We start from the raw sequence: 22,322 nt of genomic DNA on the forward strand, positions 1-22,322 counted from the left end.
TAAAGCAGGACATGAATAGAAAGGAATGAATAGCATGTTGAAACTCGTCTTCAGGCAGCTCCGGCCTGCTCAGTTGAGCCCCTAGTGGAGATCTTGTTTTATTTAAAGTACGTGAGTCTTTACTCAGGCTACAAACCTACATACTGTAGCTATAAACATAAACAGACCAGCACCCATGTATCCTGGCACATGCATGTATCTCTGCACATGCATGTTTATACACACACACACTTGCAGAAACCCTTATGTCACACAGACTGAAGAGGATTGAAATGTTCCAACAGAAAAAGAAACTCAACTTAATTAAAAACACTCATTGCATTCTTGAACACAAACTCACACACATACACAAGGAGGTCATGTTGGCTTAGAGAGCTCGGGGAGTTGCGTAAAGAAGCCATTTTAGTGGGAAATGTGGTATGAAATGGAACGTAAAAAGTGCACATTTAAATGGTGGAGAGGGACAGCGGGGAAGGATGCCGACTTGCAAAGCGAAGCCCTCAGCGCGGGGAATGAAGCAGAGCACAAACGGGACATTGTCCTGCTATAGTTATTTTAATAAATGTTGAAGTGTTGGGTTTCAGCCCAGCATAGATAGACAGGTACACAGCTGACTGTGGAGGTTTGGATATGTGGGAGTTTGCATGCTTGTGCTGGTATCTTGTATATTTGAGTGGAGGGATGGAAATGAGGAAGAGCGCGGATATGACCCTCACGGGCAATGTTTCCATAGAGATGCACAAATCCAGTTTGACCATGTGGCAAATTAGGAAAGCTTGAGTCTTTGTATATTTTTGTGATGGGAGCCTGTGTAGCTCTCTTTGACCTTGTCCTCAATCTATCAGTGAGACTGGAGCCTTTTTTATTTAATTTCCCTTAGAGACCGCTGTAGCCTCATGATGATCACTCTCTAAGATGCTCTGTTCCTCTTTAGAAATCGATTCCTCTCACATTGCCCCTTTTTTTTTAAAAAATCTTTCAACCCCTGCCAGCTATGATTTGAATAGATGAGAGGCGGAATCGACAAAAAGCAACCTTTTTTTCCCCAGTTGAGTTAAGTACATTGTAGAAAGAGTTCTGATGCTCCATCAATGAAATCTGCCTAAACCACATTGGCTTATGTACTCTCGACATGGCCTCCATTCCCCTCCCTCTGTTCTCTCTCCTTCATGCATCACCATGGATTTCCTCTTCTTATCCCTCTCCGAAAGTCGGAGTCAGTTTGCCCTGAGTGCTGGAAACTTTGCTAAAAGGCTACATGTGTTTGTGTCTTGACCGTGCGTTTGCGTGTGCTTGCATGCCTTCATGTGTGAAAGCCAGCAGAGGCGGCGAGTCAGGGAGAGGCCAGCGAGTGTACTGCAGCACTGACATGATGACAGATGAAGATAAAGAGGCTACTATTAAAAATGGGAGGGTTCTGCGATCCGATGAGGCCCATGTCGACATGTGCAACGCGGAGGGCGCTCAATGGCGAGAAAGGAGGCACGCAAAGGGGTAGGAGGGCACGCAGAGGCACAGGGTCGCCTGGACAGTGTTTTTGATTGGATGTTTGGCGAAGATAACTCTTCTACCCCCACAAAGCGCGGGCAGTAAAATGTCATGACAGCGCAGATAGAGGGGAAGCGAGAGAAACTCACAAGACTTTGCTGAAAGATGGCCAAGGCTGATAGTGCTCTGAAAAGTAGCTGTGTTAGGCGTTTGGTGGGACAAGCATGTGCAGAGAGGCCAGCCTGGCTGCTGCTGAGGAGCGAGATCTCTCATAACTCATGTCTCACTCTCCACACATCCCTCCTCAGTGACATATGAAGTGCCTTCCAGAGATATATAGTGAGAGAGTGAGGTATAGGAGCAGCTAAGATTACATGTCTTGTCAGAGCTTAATATGTGTAAAACCTGCGGCCGGTAAAGCAGTTGATGGATGTGATAAGCAAGAATGCTATAGGGTTCATCCCTGGGTTTTTTTTTTGCCGACAAACAAAACAGCAGGTTTCAGCTTTAAATGCAAGAATTTTATTTGCTTTTTGAGAGGATTGCACACGTTTTTTCGGGAGGGGGAGCAGCCTGTATAGGGTTTCTAATGGTGGGGTACACTGTGAACTGGTGTTCAGTGTCTCTGTCATCGCCAGCAATCTGTTTCAGCACGTCCACAGACTGCACACATGCTCATGTCAGCGCTGAAAAAGCTCCGCATTCCTGTTTAAATTCTCCCCGCCAGGTTTAGCTCATAGGCGTGTAAAAAAAAGCTCCTGTTTATTGCCTCAAACACCAGAATGTTGTTGACTCGTTGGCTGGAACTGAATGACTGTATACAGAGGAAGTGGCAACAATGTGTTGTATACGTCTTATCTATAATTGGCATTGGAGTGTCAGATATTTAAGAGGTTTGGTACTGGTGCTCCGTTCCATGTGCTGATACACCAGAATTATCAAACCGAGCTTCTTTAGCAATAAACAGTCGTAATACTAGATGTCTTACCAGTAACATTACTTATAACAGTTTTTTAAGTCAGATTTTATACTTTCCTTTAAGTTCAGAAGACTGCAAACTGAAGGTTTAATTAGTGGAGTTGAACACGAGTGTGAGCAGTCACACGAACTGATCGGCGCGTTGGCAGTCACTGCTAATGGAATATTTCCAAAAACAAAAACAAAAGCAAAGCACTTTGACAACTAAATCAAATCATGCAGTCTGGAAAAAATGGCCGTAGGGAAATTGATGAAATGGGGAGAGTTTCTGCAGGAACGGACTTGGAAAAAAAGTAAGGAGAATGATGGAGAAACTTGTGAGCCAGAGGAGAAGGAGGGAGGGCAGGATAGGTTTTGGGGGGGGGGGGGGGAAGTTAGTGGCCCAGTGGGGGTTTCTTCTAGAGTTCAATCTCTTTGGCTGGGGAAGGAAGAGCGGGAGGGAGGGGAACGGGCCGGGTCAGCGGCAGTATGGAATATGCGTAGATTAGATGTCCATACTCACTCAGCGAGCCTTCTTAAGAGCTGGAAGGCTCGGCTCACAGCACCCAGAACCAGTAATTGCAGAGGCTGGGGTTTGTGGGCTGAGTTATGGTCTCAATTACAGTCAAGAGCAACGTCAGAAGCAGGAGAGAGTCAGACAGAGTTTATAAAGCAAGAAGGAAATATTATAAATGGGACTGGTCCTGAGCGCTGCCCTGGCAAACAACGAGAACATTACAGAGAACAGTGGAACACCAGAGAACTGGCCAGTGTTTCGTTTCCAGGATGCTGTGTAAAACTAGCAGCGGGGGGGGATGGGGGGGGCAGGAAACTGACGAGTGTGAGAAGATCACAAAAATGTGACTCAGGGCACGAGATGATTTAATCAGAAATGCATCCAAATCTAATTTATTTTTAAAAAAATGTGTAAACGGCTGAAGACGAGCAGTTGCCAACCGAGACATATTTGATAAAAAAAAAAGGGATCTCATAAAGCTTCCTCTTTAAAATGTGATGGTGAGTTGCAAAATGGGTGTTTTTTTTCTATCACTCCACCGGCACGTGTGTGTGTGTGTGTGTGTTTGTGTGTGTGTGTGTTTGTGTAAACAAGGGGCCTTTGCCTGAAGGTAAAGCTTTAATGTCAATAAACATTGCAATCGAAATCTTTCGAAATGGCCCAAAACATGGGTGCATGGTTTGTTTCATGAGACAGGAAAAAGAGGGAATTGTTAGAGAGGGAGGGAGAGCAAGCACTGTTTATGGAGAGCATAGCCAGCCACACAGATTGACAGGAAATGCTGGCTTTTTTTCCCTGCTGGGCTGTACCACTTGTCCTGATCTGATTTGGTGGGGGGAGGGGGGGGGGGGGGGGATTAATGTGTGGGACACCCTGTCTGAAGTCATTTTTCAAAATCACATTTCTGCTATTGTGTCAGGCTGTCAGCTACGTCTATTCATCTGCAGAGCAACAGTTAGGACCAGTGACGGCCTCACTCTATTGACCACAGACCGCCTATTGATTTCCTTTGATTTACCATCACTGTGGGGACACTCTCATGTCCTCAACTGGATTGTTTTAGCGGCATGCAGAAAAGCCAGTATGGAATCTGGAATGCCTTTATGTGAGGTCTCATATAGTTTTCCTCACATCTTTTTTTGGAGTCTGAATTTGAAGATAAATCACTGACATGGGTCAAGTGAACCTGTGAGGAGTGTGTCCAGCACATGGCGTGTTTGTATATTGGGAGCATTTGTCTGTGTAAATGGATGGCGTGGATCGAGTGAGGGAGCCCTCATTCATCACCACTAAAGCACTTCCAGAAGGACGTGCAGAAAGTGCTGCCCATCCTCTGCTCGCCTCTTAAGGGCTGAGCGAGGGAGGGATTTACCCTGGCATCTGGTTTCTGGGTTCATATCCAGCGCAGCGTACTCCCCCCCCCACTCTCTCTCTCTCTTTCTCACACATACTCACCCGGCCAGTGGCTGTACTTTAATATGGTTATGATTAGAGACGGGGGCTCACGGAAGGGAGGGGAAGGGGCTCATATTTACTGCAGGGGGATTTGGGGAGGGGGTGTAGAGGCAGACAAGAGACAGGGACCAGATTTGAATGGGACAAAAATGAGGCAGTGGGGGGGGGGGGGGCTGTGTTTGTTTGCATTTGCAGCTGAAATATGAAACACAAAAGCAACAGAGGAAAAAAAGAGAGAGAAAAGAGAGTACAGACTTCTCCCTCCAGTGCTGGCCGGCTCCCCTCCTCCTTCCTCTCTCTCGCTCTCTCTCTCTCTCTCTCCCTCCCTCCCTCCCTCCCTCCCGCCGCAGCATTCTCCGTCTCTCCACCCCCTCTCTGAGCGTCACGCCGAGGCAGTTGGTTCGCTCTGCCGTGTCTGGGGCTCAGCGAGAGCTGTGAGAGGCTGTTATTTAGGTCTGTTACAGCAGACGGGGAGCAGCTAACCCAAGGGCAGGGGAAGAGAGGACAGAGTCAAGAGTCACACTCGGCCCAGCTTAGCCAGCCAGGAATCAGATCTGCATTCCAGCCGAGAGGGAGGGAGCACGAGAAACTCCGGCATCAGCAGGAAAGGACAGCAGAGAGAGCGGGAGAGTGACAGCAAGAGATAAGTGAAGACGTTAGAGCCACATAGCTGTTGCTGCAGTTTGTTGTTGCCGCGGCCTGGGGGAGTGACGTGAGCGCGGAACCGGGGCAGGACGTAGGCAGGACTGAGCGCTCGCACTGATTTCAGCCGAGAGAGGGGGGGTTGCCATGTTCGACTGTATGGAGGCTCTGGGACTAGGCCCCCGTCAGCTCTATGATGTCACCAGCCACGGTGCGTGCATGCTACGCAAGGCGAGCCCCTTCTTCGCGGGGCTCGACACCTTTGCATGGACCAGCAGTGCCAGCGTTCAGTGTAAGTGGCATCCTTGTGTCTTTCACACACCCACACACACTCTCACACACACACACACACACCTGCACACACACTGCAGAGACTCTCATTTCCTCTCTCCTCTCTTATTGCTGGTTTGCTTACCCCTCAGGGCTCAGCCAAGGGGGCTGCTGTCATGAGCTGCTCAGGAAAAGGCTGGGACAGACAATCTCTTTTCCTCATGATATGATATGCTATGCAGTGTGTGTGTGTGTGCACCTCTCTCTGTGTGTCTGTGAGTCTCGGCCAACGGAGTCAGGTTTCACTGACAATGCGAGCCACCTGAGTTCTGACCTTGCTAGTTGCCCTGTGCTAAAAACAAAGGAAAGAAAAGAGAAAGAAAGGAGAAAAAGAGAAAGAAAGGAGGAAGAAAACCACACACACAAGGTTTCCATTCATAGCGTGACACACTTTGATAGCAAATGTATTTTCCTTTGCAAGGCTGGCGACACAGAGGGCCTGTTTAGTGTTGCAGACGTCAGAAGTTCTGTGCAGCCTGCCGCAGTCCTCATGGAGTAGAACTTGTGTGCATGCTCCGGGTTGCTACATGGATAATGATATTCCTCCCGAGCAATGCGGGTATAAATTAATAACTACATTCATTATTTAACAGAGAAGTGGATGAATAAATTAGAAATGTAGCATGCATGCAAATCTTTGAAATGCAGAGAGAGTTTGGGTAAGTTCTTTTTTTTCCCAGATTCTTTTCAGGGTCTCATTTTTCTTCCCCTTCCCTCCTCTGAATTCTTACAAGGCGAATCGAACAACAGGCCTGTCTCTGTACGGAGAAACCGGGTCTATTTCCATACACTTCCAGGGGGCCACCAATGCTCGGGGGGGGGGGGGGTCACATTATGGTGGTAGAAGTGTGGATGGATCTAAGCCAGATATGATGGTGGAAAACAAAACCCAGGCAGGAACTGAAGAGATAAACCTTCAGAGAAGACCTTAGCCTTGTTTTTCAGAGCCATTTTAATTTTGTTCTTTGTTGTCTCTTTTGCTTGTTCGTCCTCCTTTTTTGTCCCTTTTATGCTGGCCTTTTTTTCAGTGGGGCGTCATCTGTCTTCATTAATCGTGAGGACACCAGCGTTTCAGTGGCTGTCATGCACACTGGCTGGGCTTTAATGAAGACAGATGCCCTGTCAGTGGAGGCCGTGGCCAGGGGGGACTCCAGCCAGCCCGGCCTGTTCTGTGTAGCTAGGGGGAACCCTGATGATAACAAGATGAGATTTGTTTATTTAATCAATCAGGCCTCCACGGCCTCCCAAGCATTTCACACACATGCTCACATAAATTAGGCTTCTAAATTCTTCAAGTACATTTTTCTTTTAGCTCTTTGTTCCTTAAAATCAAAGAGATAAAAACTACAGGGTTCCCCCCCGATCCCTCAGGGGAAGTGAGCCTAGTAGAGCAAAGCAAAGTGGTGGTTGGTCCGGTGTACTGTTTCAAGGGGTCTGTGCTCAATAACCTTTGTTAAAAAAAAAAAAAAAGGCCCTCCTGTCTCCACACGAGGAAGCATAATGCCCCCCTTTACTGCAGCAGTTGCCCCTCATTGTCCTCATCAATGAGGCTGATGAATTGATGTTTGAGTCTGATATCTCATTAAGGCAGCCCAGCTGCGCAACAGAGGGAGGTGTTTAGCCCCTGATGTCACACTTGCACACACGCACACCTTCTGCACACGAGCTTAGCAAAAAACTCACCTGAACTTAATCGGCGTTTAAAAGCTGGGAAAGCCCGACGTGGGTGTTGCTGGCGCCCCTCAGCGGGGTTGACGTGTGCTTTGTAAACTGCAGTTAAAGCTGTCTCCCTCCACTCTCGTGCACAGAAGGACTGTATCCTATTGTGCCAGCAATAAATCCCCTGCGGTGATAAGTGTCGATGTCGCTAGCGTTTAGCAGTCGAGGACTTTAAAAGTGTGTGGTCAGTTTTTCCTGTTTTTTCTTCTTGCTCGCCAGCAGGGGACCTCAATGTCAGAGGTTAGTCAGAGGCTGCGGCCTGACCAACGTCAGATCTGCACCATGTGTGGCAGCCCTGGCTCAGAATTAGAGCCTTTCAAGCTACCCGGCTTCTGTAATGCGCTTAAGTGCCTTCTACCACAGAGCTGGTACTACATCTGAGCAGCCCCGCACGTAAGGATAATGGACACAGATTTAGCCATACATCAATGGGAACTGAATTAGTCAACTGTCAGGGAAGGTATTTGAGTGAGAGCCGATGTGAGACCAATCCCCACTCCGTCAATGTTCATTTACGTAGAAGAATGAGGCAATTACGCTTAACGGATCTCCAGGGTCAGAAGAAGGGGAAGTGGGTTTATTTTTGCACCCAAACACCCTCGCTCCTTTGTGTTTTTGAACATTTGTGTATTAATTGTGTTTCTCGTGAGCTGTTCACATAAGAACTGCATTAACAGATTGCCGGAGCAATCCATCAACGCGCATGTAATTTTACACCCACACACATGCACACACTTCTTTGTTTTCCCTTAATGTGCTGTTCAAATGTGAATTAAGGAGCTAATTGAAATGGGGGTGTATCTTGGCAGCAGTGGCAGAGAAATAAGAGCTTCCTGTGACCGCTGGCACAGTCTGGCCCTGATCACTCTCTCCCCGATGGAAGTCCGCAGTTATTTCATTATAATTACAAAAGATTCAATTAAAAGATTAGAATGCCTCAGGGGGCAGGACTGGGAATAGATAGTGGTATCTTGGTTAGGTGTGTGTGTGTGTGTGTGTGTGCGTGTGTGTGTGTGAAAGAGGAAATCAAGGATAATGTATACCACAGCCAAAGCTCTAATGAGGGCTCGTTGGCGCAGTTATTTATACAGAAACCTTGTTGATCCGTTCAAGATAATGTCATTGAATGTGCTAAAGTTAAATGTAGTCAGCTGGTCCAAGGTCACTGGGCAGTAATGGATACATCTGATGGAAAAACCTCCACTTGGTTCAGAAGTCTTTTATGTCGGCACATTTAAATGACCTGTGAAGCGCACAGGGCTATACGCTCCAATCTGTAATCCGTCCTCTGATTTTAGAAGTCCATGAATTGGACCGGTGCGTAACTTTGATAAGATATACAGGATGGCTCACGCTCCAGTTAGAGTCAAGTCAGTGAATTGAGCATTGCTATTGAAAAATGCATATTGAAAATCACCTGCTCTCCCTTTCACGTGTTTTTCCACTAATTCACAAGTGTCAAGCGGTGCCTGCGTGTGCGGCCTGTATCCAAACTCCCGTATGTCAGCATATGTCCTGTTTACGTGTCTTATTTGGCCGCCACCAGGCGCCCAGACTGCCGTGTCAAATCCAGAGACGGACAATGTGCCAGGCTGGATTCCACATGCTTGTGTTGGAATCCGGCTCTGCTCTAATAACAGTTTATGGCCCCCTCAGCAGCTCCAGCCACACCACTGTAAATATAACCCACCACGCAGAGGCAGAATCTCCTGCCTCCGCTGCTCCGCTGAGTTTTTGTCCCTGTAGCATTAATTTTTTTCTGTTTCTTTACTTTTTGTGATTTCACAAGAGCGCCTGTGCTGAAACTTCATGAGGAAATTTTGTGGAACAACTCATGACGGAATAGGCTGTTATTAGGCAACTGCGCCAACAGTTTGCCCCTTTGTATCAGTGGAGAGTAAAATCCAGACTTTTTTGTTCGCTCTTGCCCAACAGTTTGCTGATCACGGAGGTATTCTGGCCGCCCACACTCACACCCGTGTCTGGCTGCTGCCATCGAAGCAGCTTACTGAGAACAGCACGCTGCCTGCCAAGTACATTTTCTCTTGTCAAAAGGTGTGGGAACTTGGCAGGCAGCGTGTGTACACATGTGTGCATGTTTTACCTGCGCATACGCCCGTAAAAGTTTTATTTTCAGACTGGAATGTTTGTGTACAGTGTGTGTATAGGAGTGAGTGCGCGTCGGTGCCAAGTTGAAGGGATGTGCGAGCCGAGTGTGAACCACCATGTTATTCACTGACAACTGGGGTCCAGTGGGGCCTCGCTGTCATGAGGAGTGGAGGGGGGCTCTGACATTCGAAGCCGGGACTAGAAACCCAGACCAAGCCGACCGTTTGCCCTCTGTGTTTGTGTGAATCGGCCGTGTTTACGCAGCCGACGGTGTTTGGCAGAGAGTGATGGGTGGATGGTGCAGCCGAGCCATTATCTGGCCCGAGAGGTGGAGAATGATAGATTTTGTTTGGGGTTGGGGGGGCTGTTTTCACCTTGGCATTAGTCAGATTTTTCCATGTGTACACTTCTGGAAGTGGAAATAAGCTTCTTTTTTGTGCGCGCGTGTGTCGATGGTGTTGTTTGTTGATGACGAACAGGTGGGTGACTTTCTGAGTGTCGTGTAGTTGTTTGATGCCTACTCAAAGGAATGCGGGTCGAACCCCTGCCCTTCTGTTTAGCAGCCACTCTACCTTCTGAGGTGCACCCACGCGTTTATTTAAAAGCAATTCATTTTAAGTTCTTTGTCAATGTTTTCCATTTCCAAACAGTCAGAACAAAGTGTGTTTTCTGTGCTCTTCACTGATATAAATATATCAAGTTTGAATAAATAAATGCGGATTTTTTTTGCATTCGTGGTCCCCGTCTAAAAGCAAAAGAAACATCTCTGTAAACTGTCTGTTCCAGTGCAGCCATGCAGCAGATGTCCTGCTCCTCATCTGACACAAGAAATGCATTCTCACTTACACATGACAGGCACGGCATGGGAGACGGCAGGCATGGGGGAAAGACACGCTCTTCCACAGCTACCAGCTAGCAGAATATAGTATGGGGCACTAATGCTGACGCTGTGGGACTCAGACCAAATGGGAAGCTCTGCAGTCAGTCTGTCAGTAGTTCTGGACCCCCCCCCCCCCCAAGAGCTTCTAAGTTCTGACCCTTTTGCTAGAAAACACTAAGAGAAAAAACAGCCAGCCAGACAGGCAGTTAGACAGGAAGTGATCCAACAAAGGAGTTGGAGGGGGCTGCTAAAGATGATTTATTCTTTGTTCAGGAATGCTGAACACGCTGCTGCAATGGCAACTGACTGAACCGACTTTGTTTCCTTTTTACACTCACGGTTACAATCAAACCGTCAAAAATGTGACGTTTCCGACTGCTATTAATCTCAGATGGAACTTCCAAGTCATCAAGACACAGACAGAGAAGGAAATGAATCACTGTTGCGCTCTTTTCTGACGTTCTTGTCAGTGTGCTGACGGCCTCCGCCCAGAGATCATTGGGTAACCTGTTGGTGGTTGGTTGCCAAGCAGAGTGAAAAAAAGAAATTCTTGATATACATCAGTGCTCTCAGAACTACTCAAAGCAGAAGTTTCTCAGCATTACTTCTACATTTGATATGACTCACGGTGCCAGTTTTAGGGGATCTTTGTGCCAGTGTTTCACTACAACGGTATAGAACTAGTCAGACTTCGAGGAGCCGTAGTCATTTCCTGGGTCTTGTATTGTTGTCTGTTTTCTTTTTCTTTTTCACATCCACTGAATTAAATGTGTGTGTATGCGTGCGTTTGTTTGTGTTCACAACTGTGGGCATGCTTGGCTCGTCTAATAACAGTTTACACGCTTTGGTCTGCGGTGCTTCCCCAGTGAGTCTGAGTGAATACTACTGTTGTTGTTTACGTTAGCCTCCTTTCCGCTCACTTCCTCTCGCAGAGCGAGGTGGCGGCTACAGCTGGGCCACTTCTACTTTTGTAGGTTTCTATTGTTGCGGGGAGGAAGCAATAGCAATTGAACGACTGCTCGCGACCCTGCCAGAGACGGGCAGGTGAGAGCCACGGCCACAGATGGTGAGGGGGAAGTCTGGGTGGACGAAAAACAAGACGGGATCAAAGACCCGGAATCCGCCTCAATGACTGGGCTCCCTCTCGTCACCTCGCCCGTCTGAACACCTCCCCGCTCCGTCTGCTTCCTCGCCCAGGTCGTCCCCGCCGTTGCTACGGATCAGTCTGTTCCTGAGTGGCGGGCACGGTTTCAGTTTCTGGTCACTGGCAGAAAGACGTGTCTCTTTTCTCTCTTCTGGTGGGCAGATGAAGAGTCAGCTGCACCTCACCGCAGGGAAGAGGGGGCAGATTTTTTCCACCTATCTGCACGCCACTGACTGCACAAACCATTTTGTTAAAAAAAACAACAAAAAAAAGCTTTCAGTGGGATCAACTTTCCTTTAAACTTGGTTTTCAATGGCTCCTTCCGCAAATGTTGAAGGACATTTTAAGGAAACTTTTTTTTTTCCCAAACCGGGTTCATAGGGGACACACAGCTTTGTGGACTAGTTACAGTTCGAAGCCAGCTTGTGTGTCTCTTGACAGGGTTGTGTGTTGCAGGAAAAGGGAGGTGCTTGCTGCCAAATGTTGGCTTGGCTGACTCCATCAAGAAAATATCAAAAGGCTCTTTATGAGGTGCTGTAAAGAAGAAAGGCTGTTTTGAGAGCGGCACCAGACTGCTGGGGTAATTCCGCCTTTTAAAACGTGCCCTGAGGATACGGGCTTATCTCACCTGCTGCCTTTTCTGCTCTGCTTCTCTGTTTTTTATTTGAGCTCCACTAGTATGAACCATGTAACGCACAAACATCCTACGATTTGACATTAACGCGCCATCGTATGCGTGCACGAGTTGGTCCCTCTCTGCGTTTCATGACTGCGCTAGCTGCGAGAGGAGGCGGTAAACCCAGGAAGTGGCATGCAGGTAACTTCTTTGACTTCACCGCTCAAACCTGAGCCGTCTCCTGACTGACAGCTGGGTTTCATAAACCAGTGGCAGTTAAACTGGGCCTCTTCGCAGACACACGAGCTCAGGTAATGGCTGGTGAAAGGTGTCACCAGCGCTCAACACCTTTAATGAAAGCCCCCCCCCCCATTTGTGTCAGCATATTTACGCTTTTACATTCCACACATTGTCTTTATTCTTGAGTTCTCTTCATAGAACCTCTGCTTCCTCCAAAATACTGGGAGTGTCAGAGTAACTCCCACAGTGGACATTTTGTAGATTCACAGGTGATCAGAACTCCACGTAGAAGAAGGTGAAGCAAACGCCGTGACGTAGATCCTCTGGAAAGAATGGGACTGACAAGAGGAAGGAAACAAGTCTGGTGGGTAGATCAATGTTGCAGAAGCCTCCGAGGGATGGCCGGAAGATGTGGGCAGAGAAACAGAAGTGACTGAAATACGCTGGCAGCCGTGACAAGGGTGTGGCCCTTCTCTTTCCTCTTTCTCATGAAGCCTGAAAATTTCAGTAAGCTCACAGTCACTCAGTGAGTCCTCTGTGGCGTCGGGCCCTCTGTCACAGGGGGCCAGGGTACACCATGAAAGGCCCCCAGCGAGTGTGCCAACAGAGCATTGTAGCCCACTGCTCACCATCCTCTCTCAATCTGCTCCCCGTCTGCCACGGCTGTCTGCCCGGCCCACGACCCTGATGCCACAGACTGGCTGCTCTGGCCTTCATATGTTCACAAATGTGCAACGGAAAGGAAAAAAAGCAAGTTTAATAGTGGCAGAGGAGGCCCAGCGTGCCCGTACTTGCAGTTGAACACAAAGCGATTTTATTAGCACTGTTTGCTAACGCTGCAACGTTACAGTCATTTTAAAATCAAATGAAGTTGCTGCGCAGAAACACCTGGCATCGTTGTATTTGTCTGCAGCGCTCAGTCCTCCTCGGTGATCGATGCACGTTATCCTCACATGCACGGCCGGCGCCTGCGTGTTCACAAGCGAAGCTCTGAAGCCTCGGTCACGTAGACAAAATCTGCAGGCTTATTGTGAAAGAAGGCTTGTTGCGCTGCCAGAATGTCATATGCTGCTCTGTGAAAATAAAGGACTGTGTTGCAACATCCAACACAAGCTGCACAGTCATGCCTGTGCTCAAATATACCAGAACACACTCCCCTTTCCAGCTGACTGACTATCAGGCAGCCTCCCAGTTACCAGGAGCTTTCTCATTTCATTGTAGAACCCCATCGTTTTCTAAACGATTTCATCCTTATCTGTCGAACCTAGAGGGACAGAGCCGGGCCCGGCTCACCCGACCTAGAATTTAATGTAATTGACCTAGTTGGAGTAACCTTCACCCAAACGGCTATTTTTGCCGCGCAGTTACATTTCACAGCTAATGAGGTTGTGGAGAGTGATGGGCCGCAAATCCCGCTCCAGCTGAAGCCTAATGGAGGGCTCTGCATTTCGTTGCGTGGTGTTTGATCGTTGGTAGGTGAACATTATCCTCCTGTGTGCATGTGTTGGGTCCGTTGCCGTTGAATAGTGACTCCTGTGTGCGACCAGGGGATTAGATTGGTCAGTACAGGCGGGCCACTTGTGCACAGAGAGCAACGACAGAAGGGATTAGGGAGTAAACTGATACTTGGCAGAAAAGCTAACATTGGCTACTGGTAACTCAACTATCCCCTCTTCTTCCCCATTGTCTTCTCCTCCCCCAACAACAGCAGCCACCCACCTAACCCACTCTTCTCCTCTCATCCGTCCATCATCGTTTCGCCAGCCCTGACCCAGGGGATTGTCATGCAAATGGCGCCTCCGGCCTCAGAGCGCTGATAAGGAGGGCCTCTCATTTCACGGGGTTTTGTTTTCTAAACAGCGCTGAGCTAAGCTGAGGAGACCGGCTAGAGGGGATTCACGGCGGCTGCGTGAATGGGTCCTCTCGCCACGGCACCCCAGGGGGAGCAGTAGGAGAGTTTTTGGTCTAGCGGCGTCTAGGAGGCGTCTCCAGGAGTCATGTTCTCTGGCGAGGGTCAGATTCATGTGAGGCCCGGTGTGTTATATCTCCCCGTGTCCCTGAGTCTTCTCCAGGAGGGTCTTTCTGTCTCTGGCTCCCCTGCTTTAGACAGCATCAGTCAGTGTTCGTTCCTTGACGCCACATATGGTTTGTCCTCTTCGAAGGGGTTGTCAACGCTTGGTCTGCAGCCTCATTTGCTGCTGTTATTATTGCATAAACACTGAGGTTCATGGCACGTTCAGAAGGGTTCTGCTCTCCCGCTGACCCTGCTGCTTTGTTAGATTCTGGCCAGGGAGCAACGTGGTCTGCTGTAGGAACCTTCACGCTGCTGTAAACCACTTTAGATTGATTTGCACATTTGGCTTTGGGATTTCTTAAAAATAATGGAAAACATATTTGCCTCCAGCAACGGCCTTCAAAGAAGTAATTTGAACTCGGAGACTGAACCGTAAAAGTATAAAAACTCTCTCTCTCTCTCTCTCTCTCTCTCTCTCTCTCTCTCTCTCTCTCTCTCTCTCTCTCTCACACACACACACACACATACATACATACATATATGTGCGCAGACAAAACCAGATGTTTGGGCAGCAGGCAGCAAATGAGAACGTCTGGTATATTTCTGCTCGTATCATTAATGAGGTTGTAGCTGGTCGGTCACAGTCACTGCAGCTGTAGCAGGGTTTCTGAAACGCTCAGCATGTCGTTGAACGAGACCCACCGCAAGCAGCAACTCTACCCCCCTTTCGCCTCCGTCCCCCATCTGCCCCTTTCTCTCTCTCTCTCTCTCTTTTAAAAAAAATTCCTGTTTTTATGCCCCCTTCTTTTGAAGTCTTCCCTCTTGTGAAAAGTCAAGTTGCTGGGGTTTTTGCCCTGGCCTTGGGCATGCGAGACAGGAGGTGGGGGGGTAGGTTAAGTTTAGGCTAGCCCTCTGTGCTTTCCATTGAAGGTGCAAGAGGGGGGAAGGTCGGTGCAGTAAAAGTTAGAATTTTAGAGCCTCTCTGTTTTTGTATTTTATGATTGGCTCGTTTTACGGGCTGGGAGCTACAGCTGGTGGTGTGAATAGCTGCCCAAGGTGACCGAGCCCTAATAAAGCTGAGACCAGCCGAGCTGGGGCCTCCAGTCCAGCCATGGGACCGCCTTTATAGGCTGCCTTATGAGCCTAGGCCTCTGTTAAAACCTGGCAGGGCTGCACTGAGGAATTTAGGGCCAGGAAACAAGAGAAAAATAGGGTTTATGTGTCAGGAGGTTGTGGGATACATAGTCGGGGGGTGTTTGGTGGGTCGAGGGGGGTTTCAGGGTAACCAAGGGTGAAAGTTGAAAGAAGTGCCGTTGGGTAAGTGGATGTTCAAGTGCGCAGCGTATGAGCAACATGTGTGTCTGAGTTTGTGCAGGCCAACATGTGTGGCGAGGCTCTGGTCCTGCAGGCGTGCAGCAGATTGTGTTTCTCATGGGAAGTATGGAATCCATACGCTGCACGCCGCACACATCCAGGAGGGCCTATAGATGTTCCACTTCACAACATGGTCAAGTTTAATGTCAAGCACCGAGAATGCAAGTGGCGTTTCAACGTCAGGGCTTTTGCGGTGAAAGGTTAGCACGTTTGGGACAACAGTGGATATTCAGCGTGTCGCTACGAGTGAGACGCCATCACGCACTGTTGTCGCTCCGGAATGAGGAGTGACGCCTCGCTTTTACTTGCCCTTCTCTCACGTCAACAGTTTGTTTCATAAGGTTCCTGCTTTGATTTGCGGCTTTGAAAAGAATGATCCTTAATAGTGCCAATCACGTAGCTCTTGTAGCTCCCCTTAAAAGTCTCTAATTACTAATTATTATTAAAATTTTATTTTTATTTTATATATATATATTTTTTTTTTTAAACTTAAAGCCTAAACACCCTTTAGTTTTGTGTTTCTGACCTCCAGGCCAAATGTAGATCTGTTTCACGTAACCCATCACGCAGAAAATTAAAAACTGACAAGCATTTATCTGTCAGTTGTCCCTCTGTCAAGGACATGGCAGCTAATCCTTTTTTTTCCTTTAATCTTGTCAAGTGCACATATGACATCTCAGCCTGCATGCTACATCTCACACAACGCCTGATGATACAATCATGTGCTCTGCTGACCTTTGTTTTCTGTCTTTTTTTTTTTCTTGCCCTTAGCGGTGGAGACCCAGAGCACCAGCTCGGAGGAGATGGTGCCCAGTTCCCCGTCTCCACCTCCCCCGCCCCGCGTCTACAAGCCGTGCTTTGTGTGCCAGGACAAATCCTCGGGGTACCACTATGGTGTCAGCTCCTGCGAGGGCTGCAAGGTGAGAAGAACCTGCCAGATGCTTCGGATCTTTACGGAGTCTGGATTTATTGCAACCATGTGGCAAGAATGCTGCAAGGGTTGGTAGTTATACCTTTACATGCACATAAGAGACCCGCAGGCATTCAATTCATGCAAGTGTGAAGCCCTGCGATGAAAAGTTGCCAGGACGACGCAGAGTCGAGGATTCTGCTCCATAAAATGAAACAAAAGAGAAACGTTATGTTAAATGTTATGTCCTTGTCTGACTATAACACACAGTCTCTCTCCCTGTCTCGCCCTTTCCACTTTTGCCTTTTCCCTCCCGATGCTTCAGGGCTTCTTCCGTCGCAGCATCCAGAAGAACATGGTGTACACCTGCCACCGAGACAAGAATTGCCAGATTAACAAGGTCACACGCAACCGTTGCCAGTACTGCAGGCTGCAGAAGTGCTTTGAGGTCGGCATGTCCAAGGAAGGTGAGCGCTCTGGGGTCGGAGTCCCGAAAGCCCGAGATCAAACCCGACACACCACGGATTGCCGCTTACCTCTACCCAGCAAAGCTACCCAGACAGGTTCCACCTCGTCATTTCAGATTTCTCAAAAATGACCATTGCATTTTAATATTCTGTCCAAAACTGGGAAAGAATCAGCAGTGGTACAAATGATGAGCACATTAGTGGAGGATTCAGGGAGAGGCTGGGAGCTGCACCGATCACATGACTAATGGCCTCACAAAAATTAGTCCAATTTCCCAACTTTACACCCGAAGAAAGCCGGGCAGGCCCTGGATTCATGAACACAACTACAGTTGAGTCATGGTAGCGACATTCTGGATGTTTATTGAATCAAAATATCAAAATTCTGTTGTCTGAATGGCTAGATGTGACATGGGTGTATGGCTGGGTTTTTTTGTCCTTATAGAACCCGTGGGACATGTATGTGGGTGTAATGTTTGTGTGGGATGTGTGTTAAGACCGGGATCACATTGTGCCTCTGCTATTACTGGATATCCTGAGAGGAAGGAAAGTATGGGAGGAGGAGGGAGAGAGAGAGTGGAGGACTGGTCTGTGTGCACCGGTCAAGTGGATAGAGAGATGGGCAAGGAAGAGAGCAAAAGATAAGGAGGAGATAGCCAGTGTCGGCGACGCGCTGGAGGAAACATGTTAGGATTGTTAAGAATAATCTCGACTGCCACTGAGTTCTGGTTTCTAGCGCAAAAGGCAGAAAGCACCAGCATGATGGATGTTTTTACACATGATCTCTGATCAATTAGAGGGACATTCTGTGTCTGTCCACTGAACATGCATAAAGTAGGAATTTTGCCTGCGTCTCAATCTATTCTCAATTTTTCTGTCTTCAACACAGCGGTGCGTAATGACAGGAACAAAAAGAAGAAAGACGTGAAGGAGGAGGTGGTGCTCCCAGAGAGCTACGAGCTGAGTGGAGAGCTGGAGGAGCTGGTCAATAAAGTTAGCAAAGCTCACCAAGAAACTTTCCCATCGCTCGGCCAGCTGGGCAAATACACCACCGTAAGTCGCACGTACACAATCCCCCTATTGTACAAATGCAATCTCACCGTGTGGTAATGCTGCATTGCTGTCAGGCTAAACTCCCCAGATTGCATTCAAAGATGCAATTTTCACCCTGGCTTTCTCAACATAGTTTAAGTAATTTAGCCCGCCAGTGAGCCATCGGTGTGTCTGAGTGATTGATGCAACATACAAACGGATCCTTCAACCTTGATTGATGCAAAAATGGAAAATTGTGTTGCGAGGCCCTGGCTCCCTCGTCTCTGATGCAAACGGGCCCGTGCGCCACCTCAGTAACCGCACAAATCCGCCTGTGTGTTTCCAGAACTCCAGCTCAGACCACCGGGTCCAGCTGGATCTGGGTTTATGGGACAAGTTCAGCGAGCTCTCCACAAAATGCATCATCAAGATTGTGGAATTCGCAAAGCGGCTGCCAGGATTCACCTCACTCACCATTGCTGACCAGATCACTCTGCTGAAGTCGGCCTGCCTGGACATACTGGTGAGAAACCATTGTTTTTCTACCCCCCCCCGTCCTGTTCACTTGACTTTGCCAAGAAAGCTTTTTAATCCCAAAAACCTACTTCAACGTCAACTTCACCTTCAACTCAACTTTACTGATCCCGTTGGGATGACTCACAAATTAAAAAATTCCAGCAGGACGTTAGAAAGAGTAACACGCAGATAGAAAGATTTGGCAGATTTGGGAATGCTGACATCTATTGGTAATAAATGGTATTACAACGCGACGCCGCAATAAACCACGTGTTTTCATAAACCTGAAATACTTTACATTAAGCTGTCACTGAGACCAGCGCTGTAGAGAACCTCGGCATATCACTTCACCATATATATTTCCCCCTTCTCTGTAAACAGATGCTGAGAATCTGCACACGTTACACCCCAGAACAAGACACTATGACCTTCTCTGATGGTCTGACCCTGAACCGGACGCAGATGCACAATGCCGGCTTCGGACCACTCACGGATCTGGTGTTTGCATTTGCTGGTCAGCTTCTGCCCCTGGAGATGGACGACACAGAAACGGGCCTCCTCAGCGCCATCTGCCTCATCTGTGGAGGTACTGCACGGCAAACGCCCCTTTGAATGATTTGTCCCCACCAGCAGCGCCTCATTTTTATGAGACTAAGCGGATTTCCTGTTCTTCTGATCAGATCGTATGGATCTGGAGGAGCCCGAGAAAGTGGACAAGCTGCAGGAGCCTCTGCTGGAGGCTCTGAAGATCTACGCTCGCCGCCGCCGCCCCAACAAGCCCCACATGTTCCCACGCATGCTGATGAAGATCACCGACCTCAGGGGCATCAGCACTAAAGGTTAGAGTGAAGGAAATGATCAGGGCAGCAAGTTTGGATTTGAGCTGCTGTCATGTCAGCCGGTTATAAAACGATTGTGTTTCCTGCTTCAGGCGCAGAAAGAGCCGTCACTCTGAAGACGGAGATCCCGGGGCCCATGCCCCCACTGATCAGGGAGATGCTGGAGAACCCGGAGGCCTTCGAAGACCAAACCGAGAGCAACGACAGCCCGCCGCCGCCGCCGCCCCCGCCCCCGCCGCCCCCCTCCACCCTGGTCCTGAAGCAGGAAGCCGAGGATGAGGACGACAGCTGGGCCACGGAAAACGGCAGCGAGCCGTCACCGGAGGAGGAGGATGAAGAGGACGACGTCGGCGACGAAGAGCGAGACAGGAGCTCGGACAGTGATGGCGAGCCCTGGGGGGTTCTGGACAACCTGGACGGATCGAGGAAAGGACTCACCGGGAGGGCGCAGTGAACATTTTATACACACACACACATTCAGACACACACACACACACACACACACACACACACATGCAGACACAGACATCCATCAGACATAAAACCTGAGCTCAGTATCACTCTCCCACCTCAAGAATAAAAATAATGCTGGCCTGCCCCCCCCTTACTGCACATGATAGTGTCTCCAGGGTGGAGCCCAGCAGAGCCTTATGTACACAGACACTCTAACTCAGGCCACACGGTCCATGACGACAGAACTGCAGGAACACGGAGAGATGGTGGAACAAACATAGGAACTCCTGGAATAGAGGAAGGTTAACCTGAAAAAAACAAACAAAAAAACAAAACGTAACCTCTTGAAAAAGCTAAATGTTGTCTCTTTAGTTCTATTTTTGCTTTATTGTTCTTTTATATGATAGCGGGACGGCCAATCAGATCTCCAAACTGTGCAGTTGATTCCAGCGGCTAGAAACAAGCACATCTCTCTCTCGAAAAAAAAAAAAACAAATGCAAAGGAAAACGTAACAGAGCAAAACCAAATTGAATTTGCTTATATTTTGTTTTTGTGGTTATTGCTTTTGAATATTGTTTCCTGTCTCACTTTTTTTTTCAATTTATGAGTAAGTCCATACATATCTATATACCATTATATTTTTGTCTTTATTTGTTATCCTGATTTTATATATGAATCTTGTAGACAAATTCTTTGAAGAGCTTTCCTGAGAAGATGTTCCGAGGGAAAGAAGGGTAATCAGAACTGGCGAGGTCTTCTCTTCTTTAGGCCGCTGTGGGTGTCAATCAACCCAGAAGACTGTTGGGACCTTCCAGTTGATCCGTTTCTGTTATCAGGGAATCGACACTTGTTCAATTGACCGTTTTTGTTGTTGTTGTTGCAGAACGTGATATCTTAGTGCCAAAGTTAGGATTTGTCCATCTCCAATCAGGATCCAGCGGCCCTCACGGCAGAGCAGCTTACTCTCACGTGCACTCCCCGATCTCATGCACGTTACACAGAGGCGTGCTGACACGAGTGCTCGGAGCGACGGAGATCTCCACTTTACACCACACATGTAGCACTTTTCATTTCCTGATCTCCTGTTCCAGTAAGGCCCATCCCATCTGCTACGAGCCCTTACTGTCCGCGAGCACGCAGAAGCTAATCAGTCAGCATGCACGGTGAACGTGCGCACAGCATCCGACATCATTCATTTACACAATAATCAAAGACTTATGCAAGTCTAAAGCAGGAAGATGTTTTGAAACCAGACTCAGGGCTTTTCAGTAAGGACCAAACACTAGCGGCCCCGTGGCACGCTAGAAACAGGCAATATTTATGTGTGTATTCTTGACATGTTATGATCAGCTCGATCCCTCTGCGTGTACAGAGAAGGTGATAAATCTGATGAAACGAGCACTGATGCCAGACTGACGTCATCGTTGCCTGTGTGCTGGGGCTGGCATCCATGCAACAAACTGCCTTCTCATCCCAAAAGCCATGATATGAACCTGTCTTTCATTTCTTCTCCTTTTTTTAAGTTCTTTGTGTATCCTCACGTTTCGGGAACGGAGCCGTGGAGGATCGCCTGTTCTCCTGCATCATTTGTTTATTGCCAAAACGGCGGGGATCGGCCGGGAGGGTACGCTCCTGCACATTTACGGGATTGTTTTTCTTTCTTCTGAAGCAATACAGACAGCCGGGGAGCAGCGAGAGGTCCCGGCTCTGAGATGTTGGACAGATCTCCTCGTTTTGAAGCGGGCGCGCGTGTATGAATGCTTATTTTCAGTCACTGGGAGAATGTGCTCAGCACATTGCTGTCATACAAAAACACTTGCGATAACCTCATCCCTTCTCTCTCTGCTGGACTGTCATGATGTAAATGATGGTAACTCAGCTACAATATTGAGATTATGTAGTTTCTCTCTCTTTTTTTGTCGACTTGGCCAAGGTGTTGTCTACCCTGTTTATGTCAACTGTTGTCATATCAAGAAAAGCCATATAAACAGTAAGAGGCACAATAAACTAATTTTTGTAAAACTATTGGATCTTTGTAACTTCATTTCTAGACTATTTTTAAGGACAAATGAACTTGTTTTGGGACGAGCGGGCGCATTAGCGGGTCCCGTCGGTAGAGGGAGCTCTTGAGCTGCGACAGCGGTGCACGATGGGAAGCGAGCGGGTCTGTTTGGTCACGGAGAGCTGTGGTGCAGATGGTAATAAATCACATCCTCCTGCTGAACAAGGACATCAGATAAAGCTCTGCTAATAAGATTTAGCTCTCTGCAGCGTGCACACAGAAACGTTAAAACTGCCGTTTCCTCCAGTTCCGTCTCTTCTGTCCAGTTATTTGCAAGTTAACTAAAACCTTAAGCTTTGCATCAGCATTTCTTCACTGGAGTTTCAGTAGGAGAAGGCACTTTGATCAGGTTGGCACCACACAAAAAAGTTCTTTAAAAGAAGTTTTAATGGCTTGATACAACCCTTTCTTAAGCAGAAATGGTGATATTTATTTTTCAAGCCCTGTCTATAAAACAAAACCCTGCTGTAAATAACCAGATTTCCAGATTTCCGTCTGATCTGAACCCCCTGGACCCCTCCGTCAGCCATCAGGTCTGGCTTTTGTGGCATCGTGAT

At 48.0% G+C, this 22,322-nt stretch overlaps 1 protein-coding gene across 8 annotated transcripts in view; it reads left to right on the forward strand.

The window, feature by feature from the left end:
• The window catches only part of rarga (retinoic acid receptor gamma a), a 35,717-nt gene extending 13,989 nt beyond the window's left edge, over positions 1-21,728 (forward strand). For 5 of the 8 annotated variants that reach the window (XM_029833739.1, XM_029833743.1, XM_029833742.1 and 2 more), the window contains exons 3-9: positions 16,257-16,405; positions 16,721-16,958; positions 17,752-17,915; positions 18,241-18,417; positions 18,792-18,996; positions 19,091-19,249; positions 19,342-21,728. In XM_029833739.1, the coding sequence (XP_029689599.1) occupies positions 16,257-16,405; positions 16,721-16,958; positions 17,752-17,915; positions 18,241-18,417; positions 18,792-18,996; positions 19,091-19,249; positions 19,342-19,703 (1,454 nt within the window). In that variant the 3' untranslated portion in view covers positions 19,704-21,728. Of the gene's footprint in view, positions 1-4,779; positions 5,352-16,256; positions 16,406-16,720; positions 16,959-17,751; positions 17,916-18,240; positions 18,418-18,791; positions 18,997-19,090; positions 19,250-19,341 lie in introns of those variants that run through there. The other 3 variants (XM_029833744.1, XM_029833746.1, XM_029833745.1) reach the window with 3 other exon arrangements.
• The last annotated feature ends 594 nt before the right edge of the window (positions 21,729-22,322 follow it).

This window comes from Takifugu rubripes, chromosome 3 (genome assembly GCF_901000725.2).
Source record: "Takifugu rubripes chromosome 3, fTakRub1.2, whole genome shotgun sequence".
NCBI lineage: Eukaryota > Metazoa > Chordata > Actinopteri > Tetraodontiformes > Tetraodontidae > Takifugu > Takifugu rubripes.